The 13,416-nt window shown below is 35.9% G+C and overlaps 1 protein-coding gene across 4 annotated transcripts in view; it reads right to left on the bottom strand.

Annotated features, from left to right (window-relative positions):
- frem2a (FRAS1 related extracellular matrix 2a) overlaps positions 1-13,416 on the bottom strand; it is a 54,969-nt gene that overhangs the window by 5,608 nt on the left and 35,945 nt on the right. For 3 of the 4 annotated variants that reach the window (XR_006160991.1, XM_042765091.1, XM_042765092.1), the window contains 10 exons: positions 8,420-8,569; positions 7,599-7,808; positions 7,220-7,417; positions 5,135-5,299; positions 4,736-4,918; positions 4,366-4,496; positions 4,116-4,274; positions 3,369-3,672; positions 3,064-3,195; positions 1,576-1,907 (listed from right to left, as the gene is read on the bottom strand). Coding sequence is in view for 3 of the 4 variants with exons in the window: in XM_042765091.1 (XP_042621025.1) it covers positions 1,576-1,907; positions 3,064-3,195; positions 3,369-3,672; positions 4,116-4,274; positions 4,366-4,496; positions 4,736-4,918; positions 5,135-5,299; positions 7,220-7,417; positions 7,599-7,808; positions 8,420-8,569 (1,964 nt within the window). In the remaining variant the exon portion in view is untranslated. Of the gene's footprint in view, positions 1-1,575; positions 1,908-3,063; positions 3,196-3,368; positions 3,673-4,115; positions 4,275-4,365; positions 4,497-4,580; positions 4,621-4,735; positions 4,919-5,134; positions 5,300-7,219; positions 7,418-7,598; positions 7,809-8,419; positions 8,570-13,416 lie in introns of those variants that run through there. The other variant, XM_042765093.1, reaches the window with a different exon arrangement.

Here is a 13,416-nt window from a genome sequence, read left to right as displayed (position 1 = left end):
GAGAAAAATCATTGTCAAATTCCCATCCTGAGGGAGAGAAGATCCAGGCTTTTCATATTCACCCGGCTCTGTTCGATATCCTTAGCAGGCTCTGAGCACGTCCTTTAGATGCGTTTTGAATTCATGTCTCGTTTCACAGAGCTATTGCAGACTTTAAGGCTTATTTTTGTAATAACATAGATCATTCAGACATTTAGACACTGGATTAGAGGGGGGAGCCATTTAAGCAAGACCTCAAATTCTGAAATGAAATGAAATGAATAAAGAAGCCCAATGGGTTACGGTGAAGTCAATCTTCTCTTCTATTGAGAACTATGAGAAATGTGGCAGAATTAAAACCTGAAGAGAGCTATGGCTGTCCCTAAGCACTGTGCATAATAATGGATGAAAACAAACAAACAAAAAAAAGCCTAAAAGAAGAAATCTACCCATGTTTAAATATACTAGTTTCCACTCTTATACATAGTCTATAGTATAGCATATGACTGGTACCAAAACTCATACAGTGAAGCCAGGAAACAAAATTATGGGCCAAATCCACACCAAATTCTCATTTTCTACTTAAATCAGATGTTCTTTTAAATCTGGCATATTTTGCTCCTTAACTTTATACAGATACAGCATTATTCATATTTCATAATAGCTTTTAAATTAATTTTGCACCATTCTGTGTAATACTTAATATAGTGTAATTCCTACTTTTTTTATGGTAAGCATGCAGTTATCTGTCAAATGTTGAGTTAGATTTATTAAAAAAAAAAATTAAGTCAGAATTGACAAAAAAAAGTGATTTCCAGCCTTACTGTATCAGATTAAGTTACATTTCAGATTTATTTCCAAATATACTAACGTTAAAACATTTTTTGTAATGTTTTAGAATTAAGTCTTTTGTTCACCAAGGCTACATTTATTTGATCATAAATACAGTACAAACAGTAATATTGTGTCTATATGAATATATTTTAAAATGTAAATTATTCCTGTGATGTCAAAGCTGAATTTTCAGCATCATTACTCCAGTCTTCAGTGTCACATGATCCTTCAGAAATCATTCTAATATGCTGATTTGCTGCTCAAGAAACATTTCTTATTATAATCAATGTTTTAAAAAGTTGTGCTGCTTAATATTTTTGTGGCAACTATGATACCCCCCAGGATTATTTTGAATAATCAAAAGATCTAAAAAGATCAAAAAAATTTACATCTTTTGTAACATTTTTGAACGCCTTTTTCATCACTTTCATTCATCCTTATTGAATAATTAATATAATAATATTTTTTTTTTCAAAATTTGTGAATGATGTGAGGGATAGAAAGAAATCCAATTTGGATTTCACGATGTGAACTCAAATGAATGGAGTTTTGCTATGATCTGGCTAACACTATAGTGGTGTAAATGCGTCAATGGGTGTGAAGAGATGTGAACAGATAAATGATGAATCAGAATATCTATTGTCATCTCAAACCTAGGAATTCTTTTACGTGCATTCTTTTAGCTCTACAAGAACAGTTGCAACTGATGAACCACTAATCATTAGAATTCAGAGGATTCTAAAAGTGGTGACGACGTCTCACCTGCCCATCTGTTCCGATCGTTCCCCCACAGTCTGTGAGCAGCTCAGACATGTCATAATAACTCACAAACTCCCACAGACAGGCCTCCAAGTTCAGGTTCTTGTAGAAGCGTAGAGTGCTCTGGCCTCTGAGGAAGGGGCTGTATTGATACGGCAGAGTCTCTCCGATATTCTCTATATTCCGGGTGGCCTTGGTTAGAAAGCCATGTCGTGTGGACACTTCATTAAAGTCCAGCAGATTGGAGCACCTGTGGTTTCCCACGCGAGTGCCGTCGGGACTCAGAGTCAGCTCGAAACTGGACAGCGCACGAGTGGAGACCACAGGGAGCATGCCTAGAGCACACCACATAGAAAATACATGACAATTAACAAACTAAAATCACTTTCATAATATGCCTTGGTTAAGAAAAATATGTCATACTACTAATAATAAGATAAATAAAATATAATAGTAAATAAAATATGAATCTTGTGAGGTTTAGAAGCATTACCTGATAACGTCAAAGATATAGTTCACCCCGAAATGACAATTTTCTCATTATTTGCTCACTATGTTCCTGTATGTTATTATTAACTTTAAACACAAAAGGAGATCTTCTCTTTTCTAACAACATATCAGCAATCAAAACAACTAAAAATACCATAATGCCTTTATGCACTATTTTCCTTAAGTTTTAAAACCATATACACAAAATGCTCAAACCGGTTATGAAACACATTAGAACCCATACTTAAATGTTAGTGCAAATGTGATTTGAGAGCTACTGCAGACTTTCATCTTTTCCTTACACAAAGCTACCACATGGTTTTAGAAGATTAGGAATATAGTGTATATTTATTATAGTTATATGGACGACTTTTATAGTGTTGTTTTTTGGAGAAAAATCTAAAACGCAACACTATAAATGAACATTTTATAGTTTTCCATTCTTGGACAATCTTCAAAAGTGTATCTTTTTGTGTTCACAGAAGAAATGAAGTCATACAGGTTTGGAACAACATGAGGGTGAGTAAATGACAGTAGTTGCAGTATTTACAGTATTTCAGCATGTCAGTATATTGTAGGAAAGCTATGGAAAAGTACAGTTAAAAGCAAACAGCTTTTGATGAGTTAGGAAGGTAAAATTAATGCAACCATATTTAGTCAAATGGTCTAGATTTCTGGCATGAAACTTTAAACGCCAAATACTTTAGAATACTTTTCACCCTTTTATTATTTTCTTCCCAGATATAATTTTGATGGAAGACAAATATGATTTTGATGGAAAATGTTGTTGGCAAATGTGTGACATGACACTTCATGTTTATGCATCATTCAGACTTTGATTTAGGCTTTTGAAGAGAGCTGTAATATTTAGTTTTGACAGCAGATGCATAAATCAAGCAAGAATGCCAGCATTTTCCCCAAAGGATATGTGAGAGGGGTTTGTCTCAGAGGGGCTGAACTAAGCAAACAACCTGGCAGCCAGAGGGGAAATAATTCTCTCACCATCTATGTGGGGCATGGTGACAGTGAGCTTGATGAGATTGGCATATTCAGGGTCTTCGGCGCCTGTATAACGCAGTTTGGCAGAAAAGGGCTCAGCACCTACTGTGCCCAATTTACGTGGCTGGCACATCCCTGCCCAGGAACATCAAAGACATGAAACATTACTTGAAGCATATTACCACCTACTGACAGTCTAATTCCACATTGCAAATGGCATATTATAACCAGCAGCTCAGGAAAAGCATAATGTCCTTTGGTGCCGCTATACAAAGCAAAGCATTTTAATGTGATGGTTTTGGGCTCACCTTCCTCCATGCTAATAGACACAATAGGGCTGCTCAGCTCCAACCCCTCATCCCCATTAGAATTCACGGCACGGGCCGCACACTGCACTCTAGAACCCGCATGGAAGTAAATGGAGTCTAGGGTGATCATCTTGGAGGAAGTAAAGAAGGTATCAAAGTCTGCCTCTCTCATGGGGCTAGTGACACCATCCGGACCACTGGGGGTGCTAATGAGCCATCGGTAACGAGTCAGTGTGTCGTTGATGCGTTCGCTAATGCAGATGGAGCCTGTTTTGTCATAGTCGGGATATTTGGGATTGCAGGCCTGGATAAGTCAGAGAAATAAACAAGCTCAAGAAAGAAAACATGACAATGAAAACACTACATTTTAAAATACAAAATACTATTCGATAATAAAAAAAAGAAATACAGCAAGTATACAATATATTGTATTCAATTGATCAAAAGTGACAGTAAAACCATTTTTAATATTACAGAATATTTATGTAACAGGATTTGAAACATTAAACATAAGTCCTCATGGTGTAAGAAAAGCACAATCAATGAAGCCTATATCGCTACAATTTATATAGCTTAAGATTTGAAAAATCATTATAATCTTATAATCTTTTAAATTCACTTGTACTTCAAGGATCTATTTAAAACAAACACATACAGTAATTACCATTAAAATGCATTTAAAATGAATATATGAATGATGCTGGTCCCAAGTAAGTTCTTTTCTCCTTTTTCTTCTGATAAACATACCGTGACGCAGATGACTGGGTATCCAGCGGGTGGGTGGGCATTTTCTTTGGTTCTTCTGACATCATCATAGTGAAGCAGTGACACAACATGAGGCAGTGAAGGGAACGTGACATCAGCCATACTGTTGGCCTCCTCAATGTACACTATGGCTTTAGTCATCTGCCAATATAAGAGACATAGATTTTCAATTTACATGAACTGTGTATTAAACACCAGATACGAAGAACATAGCGCAGGGAACATTTCTCACCTGGATTTCAGCAACCATATTCTCATCTGGTTTCAGATGGACAGTGAAGGACTCTCTCATCTCTCTTACACCATCAAACAAAACCTCCACTTCCACTACATGCTCGATCTCACCCGCTTGAAATTCAACATCTGCACACACACACACAAAATATATGATTACATGCACTAAAATAAAAACACGTCTGACGTTTCTTCTCCTAAATGCTTCCACACCTGATTGCATTTGTCATTTGCATCCTGAACTCTGTATAACCTGATAGAGACAGGAAATGCATGCATGTGGGATCAGCATGGAGCCACCTGCCAATCTACAAAGATGCGGCATATTCAAAATGCAAATGACCCGCTCTGGCCTCCAGAAGCCTCACCAAGGGAGATGGGATGATAGTCTTCTCCAGATATGGCAGAGCCGTCTTTCGTGTGCACCCTCACCAGGGACACTTTCGAAACGTCTCCTGTCCTGCGGATGGGGATCTTCACTAATGTCATCTGCCCCGACTCTTTTGGCTCACTAACACTGAACTTTGTCTCGGCAAACTTGATGATGGGCTCTGAGAGAGGAAGATGAGAATACAAATGAGAATTGAGGAGTTTTTGTTCATTAAAGGATTCTTAGCCAAAAGAGAATCTGTTTAGTCAGTTTACTGAAGTTTGACCCAAATTCTAGAAACCTGAACCTAAATATTAAAATAAATACCTGATATTCATCTAAAGTGTATTTCAAATGAAAACTGCTTTGATGAATTTTTTTTTTGCTTCTTTCTTACTGTCAGTGTTGTCCTTGATCTGTATAAGGGTTTCATTCTGGCTGCCTATGGACACTCCGTATGGCAAGTCGCTCTTCGCACTCCCCAGAACCAGCCTGAGTTCCTCATCCTCCTCATGAATCGAATCATCCACCAGCTTCAGCACACATGGTTTTTCAGACTCACCTAGGGACCAAAACATAGAGACCAAAGTCTGAATAAAAAAAAAAAAAAAAAAATCTTATCATTTTTTTTTTGTTTGTTAAAAATTATTATAATAAGAGTATAATGTGATATCGTTTTGATTTTGTGAAGAGTGTGATCTTTTTTTTGGAAATGTTTTTTTTATTTTTTTTTAGTTTAATTCACTCACCTATTTCTTAGTTAATTTGTTTCTTTAGTCATTCAATTCTTTGTTCATTTGTTTTTCATTCATTAATTACTTTGTACATTTATTTGCTCCTTTGTGTTCATTCTTTAATTCAGTTCCAGCTTCCCAAAAGAAAGATTCGACTCTGAACAGCCTAAACGAATCGTCGGTAATTCAAATCCCACTTCTGTGATGGCTACATGTCACGGGTAACACATTGGCATAGTTCCCACTTAGTGGCGGCTGGTCAATAGGGGGCTCTGGGGCGTGATCAAAAAAAGTGATCATAAAGCTTGGACATAGTTGGCTAGCTGGATGCGATGTAAGTCATACCTTTTATTGTTTTCCCTGTTTGTAATTTCAAAGTCCTGTTACCGAAACATTGTGGGCAACGACACAGAAGGTAACTGAATAAATGTGGTTTAACTTTAGGCGATCACCGCGGTCCAAACACAATGGCTTGTGTAGATGATACAGTTTATCCAATGGACATCTCTCTTTTCAAGTAAAATATGAGCCTTTGTGGACGTTTTATTATATCCACTATATTAAAATAGATAAATTGGACATACATTCAGTCATGTCTGGCAACTTGACAAATTGTTTGTCAATACCACTGAAATAAAGATTAAAAGTAATGGTCAATCAGTATTTAGGAGATTGCAGTTTTTGCATACTTATTATATTGGGCTTTATTAAACTTTATAAAAATATAATGAATTTATAATGCAATTTTTTACTACAAGTCAATTTATTGAACAATTTTCAAAGTCTTTAAACTGCGATCTTAAAGAATTTGATATTCTGTGGCTTCCTCGTGTGGACAACATCGGTATTATGGCCTTCATCTCTGAATCACATTAATATAAATGCTAATATATATTTTTTAATGATTACAGATTTAATGATTACTTTACTAACAATACACCCACATTAATCTCAAATTCACTGATTCGTGGGGTCTTGTTTCATGCTTTTCAACATCCATTTTTTAGCTAAGCAGTAATGATACATTATTATGTCACTTTTTATTATTTTAATTTTTATTTATTTATTGATTTTTTTACTGTTGCATTCATTAATGGTGTGTTTATTTTTGTTTGTGCTGTGTTTTTTTGTCAAGTAATAACAGATGTTTATATTTTCTATTGAGAGTTCAAAATACGGAACTATGGAAATGAGTGTATCATTTCAGACACGCGACACAGGGGTTTGGAGAGACTGAATCTTAGAACTGCTTCAAACTAATCATTTGAGAATCATTGGAAAATGAGGTGATATTAATTGCACATTTTGAGAAAACGAAAGCATTTTTTGACCTCGCATGCAGGTAGCTTATTGTAGGAGATTCCCAAAACAATATTAGGAACCTTAAAAATTGCATTATTGGGCATTTTAATTCATGTGTTCATTAATTTGTTTATTAATTCATGCATTCCTTCAATCATTTGTTTGTTCTTTTATTAATTGGTTCATTATTTGTTTGTTCATTCATTGATTAATCCGTTCATTGCTGGTTTGTTTATTCAATCATTCATTCATTCCTTTGTTCATTGTTCCTTTTTTTGTTCATTCATTTATTTGTTTGTTGCTCATTTGTTCATGCAATTATTTCATTTGTCTCTTCATTTAATTTGTTTGTTCAATTCATGCGTTCATTCATTCCTTTGTTCGTTCATTCATTTAGTTGTTCTTCCCTCCATTCCACTTCCCATCTTATGTTAAAGGTTATTTACCAGGCAAAAAAGTTACGATGGAAGTGTCAGTGTTGGGTCTCTCATCAAAGTCGGACACCACCTGTGCAGAGCCCTGCCGGGTGTAGCAACGTACAGTGGACTTGTGTCTGATGTCTCCGCTGCGGTGTACCATTGCAGTGATGTGACCTTCACTCTCCTCTGCAGTCATCACAGCCTGTTTAAACTGCACTTTTGGCACTGAAGAAAGAGAACAAACAAATCCAAATGCTCTAACATAACAGTCCTCCATATCAAGGACAAAAACTAGTAATAATTGGGCCATTCATTCTGTGGGTGACAGACAAGGCTATGAAACAGTATATGCATGTGTATGTGTTGCAGTCACAATTTTATAAGAAAACTTTTCCAAAACACTCACAGTCTGAAATGGAGTCATTGATAAAGATTGTGACTTTCGATGGCTCTGCTAGAATTCCATTGGAGGGCATCTGGAGAATAAGCTCAAATCTCTCGGTCCCTTCCAGAACAGGCTGGCCTAGGTCATCCAGGATGGTGACCCAGACTGTCTGCATGCTCACACCCGGTGCAAACTCCAAGTTTCTGCTGATTCCCACATAGTCCACCCCCGCTAGCAGATGAACACACAGAAAAAAGGTTTAGAGAGAGGTCAGACGATATTTAACGGCAGAAGCACAGGATCCTCACTTTCGATTAATCCTCCCATCAGAGAGACTGCTGTTGTGGCCTTTTTTTATTTTTTGGATCGATGTACAGTACAGAGCTTACAGCTTGAGTTTGGGTTGACTGCACAGAGGACACGGATGAACAGTTTTTTTTTTTTTCAGCTTTGCTGAAAGCTCCAAACTGCATTTTTGATGCCACACATCACTTGTTCAAGGACCTAGTCATAATATTCAATAAAGCTAGCTGATAACTCTCACATTGATGAAATACCTTCGGCCATTCTAGTTTGTTTACAGAGAAAAAAAACAACAACTGGAGATACAGGACTTTAAAAGAAGAGGACATTTTTTACAAATTTGTAGCATTTAAATTTTCCAAAAATTCAAGTCAAGTTTCCTCAAACAAAAAATAAAAAATAATTAAAATGAACTCTACATCTATGGCTTTTATATGTAAATGAACTCATATTGCATATTGTATAAAATGAGTAACAATGCTGGTTGAGGATGGGGAAAAATGGATGGATTACTGGGAAAATCAAATGGTATCACACACCTTCAGCAGAAACAGGGTCTGTTTTGCGGGACCTCAAAGTGACCGTAGCTTTTTTAGAAAGATCTGTCCCTGTCCTCCACACATGTACTTCAACGTGGCCGTCGCTCTCATCGGCGTGATACTCCTGACTGCTGAAATAGAACACAGGAGCTGTGGGGGAAAATAAGCCAAAAAGGTAAACATAAACTTCCATTAATATTGAATTTCAATGAATTGGTTTTTCCATGACTGTTTCAGTCATTCATAATCACTGAATAAGAATTTTGAAAAAGCATTCAAATTTGACTTGAAGAAAAAGTTTTATTCATTATGTTATGTTATCCATGACCTTTAAGATTTTATTAATTTTAGTGATATTTTCAGATATATATACATTCCATAACCACAGGAACCCTGTTGATTGCAATTACTGAAATTATAATACATGTACCAACCCTCAAAATCAACCTTCCTCCTTTTTTGTTTTGTGGCTTACAAGAACACTGTATCATTTACAATTAATTGTAACGGTGGAGAAAAACCCTTGAATAAATCATATACTGAATAGTAAATCAACCTCCTACCAAGTAATAAAAGCTGAATGACAGCTAAAACCAGCTCTATTTCATAACCAGCAGCTTCACCATCTCAACACCACTGTTCAGTTTGCTGACTAAACAGTGGACGCCGGTTTCTATGACAACAAACTGACACCTTGTATGGACGTTTGTGTGGCGTCTAAGAGCAGAGGTCCCTGGGAGAGGATTCAACAGCTGTCATCTCACATTATCTACAGGAAGCCACTTACAAAAAAAATGCCTGTAACCTGACTGTAACCTCTCTGTTCAGAACACACTCCAAATATAAAATCAGGTCACAAATTGCAGGGTTTAATATGAATAGATTTATCTTTATTCAGCATAAAACGAATGAATACCAATAATAACTAAGATTTTGTGGATGTTTTTGTATGTCTGTGAAAACTAACACTTTTATTTTGGAGCTATGGCCTATTAAAAATCGTTTTCATAACTGAAACAAAACTGAAATAGAATATATATATTAAATGAAAAACTAATGAAAATTAGATATGTTGACTTTGCAATTAAAAATTACTGAAATACTGAAATAATAATAACAATTAAAAATTAATGCAAAACTGTGGAAGCTTGTTTCCGCTAACAAATAAAAACGATATATTTTGATGCACAGGCAGAAGCTTCAAGCAAGCCTATTTCAGGACTTCTCACAGCATACATGAACTGTGCTGAATCATCCGAGCGTTATCATACTCAGCAGGGCTAATGAGGGATGATTCATGCACAAAGCAGATGAATGATGGCATCTGCACCACAGAGAGCAAACTTGCTCAAGATTCAATTTTATGAAGAAGATACAATTAGACAAAGCTCCAAATGATCAAGTCCATATGGAAATAGGCACATGGGGAACATTCATATCCAGGTGTCCAAACAAAGAATTGATTAGACGGAAACATTATCACCTGCATTGTTAGATTCATATTCCAATTATCAAGTAGCTTGTGTTCATACAAAACATTCATTATTTTGGCAAATATTTGTGGCTATCTACCCGTGATGTCCTGTTCAAAATCAAAATCTCAGCACATCACGTCTATTTCTGGAAGCCTGTTCTCGGGCACGAGTCTGTCAGAGCTTTTTAAAGCTTCAGGTGACAGGTAAAAAGTCTGTGTGTTCCTCGATTCTGGAAACTCATGTTTGAACTCACTAGCGTGTCTGTCGGTAGCATGGAGTGCGGATGGGTTTATGCAGTTTTGACAGCTTTGTGAAACATCTTTCAGAAAACTAAGTAGGAAAAGGAGGTGGGAAGCATTGAGATTTGTGTGGTATTTAGTTGTATCTGTCAAAAACTGAAGCTATTTTTACACTTCAAGGGAAAATAAGATTAGAAATTACAACTAACAGGGAACTGATTTTCAAAAGAGACATCAAAAAGGTGTTTTTGGCATGTAGAATCATATTAAGCATAGCTGAACTGTGGGATTTCAGGAAATCATGGGCTGCTCCTCATTATTGTGGTTAGATCAATAGATTCTGTTTCTGAAATTAAACTAGAACATTTGTTGTGAGAAAATAATAGCCCTTATTTCTTCTAAATAACAGCTACTAAATAAAAGCATTAGAAACAACTACCATGGCGATGAGTAAAAAAAAAAAAAAAAAAAGAATACATTATAATTGGACTATTTTACCATAGTCAATAAGTATAAACAGCATTTTTAGTTTTCTTTTTTCTTTTTTTTTTGTTTTATTGATTCTCTCTTGAAATATTTCTGTTTTTGCATGAAACCCCCTTTTTTAAGTTGCTTGTTTTTATCTAGAGAAATACTGCTCTATTAAATTATGTATATAAAACACACACTTTTAAAAGCTTTTGAAGGAAGTCTCTTGTGCTCTATCTATTTATTTGGTCTATCCATCTGTCTCATTTAAGATTTATGAAATTTATATTTATTTTCTCTTGAACTGTAATATATATATATACCTACAGTTTTTGAAAGCCAAGACTATAAGTGTGGTACATTTTAAAAAAAAACAATTTTTACAACATAAACTACTACAACACATAGCAGCATATGACCACTGGTCCACTATCCACATCTGAACATTAAAGCAAGTACTGATTTAGTCTGGAGCTACACAGGTGTTTTTTTTTTTTTTAAATGCAGAGGCAGTCTTTATGCCCCGAGGCTTCAACAGCATTGATTTAGTACTGACAGATTTATGTGAGCAATAATACCTGTGTACATTCCACACAATAAATGACAGCACAGGAAACAGCACAAAGCATTTCTTTAGACAGCTGGCTCTCTGATGCTGCTGATACTGCTGACTGAGAAGACCATTTTAGCTCAGTGTGCAGCAGTTCTCGATGACCTACGTGGGTTTGCTGTGCATCTTCACGCTGCGTTCTGATATCAACACCCGTGAAAGCTAATGCACGAGGGGGTGGTTCAGTGTATGTTATGTGAATGTAATACTCATTGACAGTCAGTGCATGCCGAGTTGTGTGCTAATATTTGAGCTTCTCTAGACATAAACATTAGTTGTTCTCTGACTATGAACATCTGTCAAACAGACGCGCATGCTGTCAGGCATTAATTTCAAACTAAAGACAGGTGTCTCTGTAGATATACTTCCTTCAGACAGTCGTGTACACCACATTTTCTTGTATTCTCCACCTTTACCTAGGGTTACACGGTCATACAAACAATGCTGAGCAGGAAGCATCATTTCTGAAGGATCATGTGACTGCCATCACAAGAATTATTTTTTAAATGTATTAAAATAGCAAGTAGTTATTTTAAATGATAATAATATTTCTTATATTTTTTATATTTTACAGCATCTTGAACAAATAAATGCATAGACTTTAGACTTTCAAATGTTTCCTGTCAGATGTTAAATAGACATCTATTTTGTGTATTATATTATATTATATTATATTATATTATATTACTATACTGTGTCAAAAGACAATAAACGCATAGATGTACTACAGATGAGCAAATGCTCTTTTTTGTGTCTGGGATAATATATTTTATGGATAGAGAGTTAAAAAAAAACAGCATTTATTTGAAATAGAACTCCTTTGTAACATTATAAATCTTTATTGTCACTTTTGAATAAATACTGTCAATTTAATGCATCCTTACTGAAGTATTATTTTTTTTATTTTTTTTTAAATCACATACAATGGAAATTCTACAAACATTTTCTTCTATTTTTTACAGTGTTTTCAGGATAACCTTCACCAAAGACCACTGGCATCTTTGAATTAATTCTCCTATGCATATATTACTATAGTAAAATCAATTTCAGTAACCCTGCCGCTAAATGGCACAAAAGCCTGGTTATGTCCGACTAGTTTTCGCTAGTTTTTGTTGTACTCTTTATCTCTGCAGCAGAACATCTCTTCAGTTTTAATCTACAGTGTGCTCAGTCGCTGCCGGCCAAACAACACTGAGCTTGGCATCCGGACCATGTTTGTCTTGATGCAGTTTATTAGCTCTCAGAAAGAGACAGGAGTATGGAGTGTAACTTCCTGACTCAGTCCACCACACGGCTCACCGACTGAAAAAAGCCACAGTATATTGAAAACCGCTAAACTACCATCACGATACTGAACAACATAGTTTTTTACTAATTTAAGTTACTCTCCAATGCGGTTTCGCTCATACAGAGGCAGTGGCAAACCAGTTCTCATGTTTAGCACACAACTGAGAGCGAGTAATTGAGTTTCGGGCTGAATTTTCAGCTGTAGTTTTGAGCTTCTTTCCTTGCTTGTTGAGATCTTTCCTGCATTGCCTGAGGGAGTCAACCTTTGTCTGTTTATCTGCAAACTCCTACCTCACATACACACACACAGACGCGCACACACACAGACGCACACACACATAGACGCACACACACACACACACACACACACACACACACACACACACACAGACACACACACTCTTCCAGTCTTTTTTCTCATTGTGTCTGATCATTTGGGGAAGGTGTTGGGCTTTACTTTGTGGAAGTGACTCGCTTCATTCTGAAACCTTGATAAACAGAAAAATAAAAACAGAAATGATACACAACATACTTGAGCAGCCTAACTAGGGCCACCAAATCAATAATTCATATGTGTGTATGTGCTAGTGTGTGTGCACAAGAGAGAAATAGAGAAACCGAGGAGAACGAGATGATACAGATTTTGGAGGTATGCACAATTTCATACAGAATTTCATTTTTACTATTCACAGTCAACATTTCATAAGTAGAAAGTGTGTAGAAAAACAACTCTTCACATACATACACTCTATTTTTCAGCAACTCATGCAAGTGCCGCATTTTTTAAATTTAAGTTCAACCTTTAAAAGCACAAAAGAATTTGAAGTTAGCATTATACTAAGCTAATGGTGCAATGCTCTAACATGCAAATTAAATACAAATCATGCACATATACACTACCATTCAAAATATTTGTAC

The sequence above is a fragment of the Cyprinus carpio genome, chromosome A10 (genome assembly GCF_018340385.1).
Source record: "Cyprinus carpio isolate SPL01 chromosome A10, ASM1834038v1, whole genome shotgun sequence".
Classification (NCBI taxonomy): domain Eukaryota; kingdom Metazoa; phylum Chordata; class Actinopteri; order Cypriniformes; family Cyprinidae; genus Cyprinus; species Cyprinus carpio.
The sequence above is the reverse complement of the archived record's forward strand: the minus strand, read 5'-3'. Positions and strand labels throughout refer to the sequence as shown.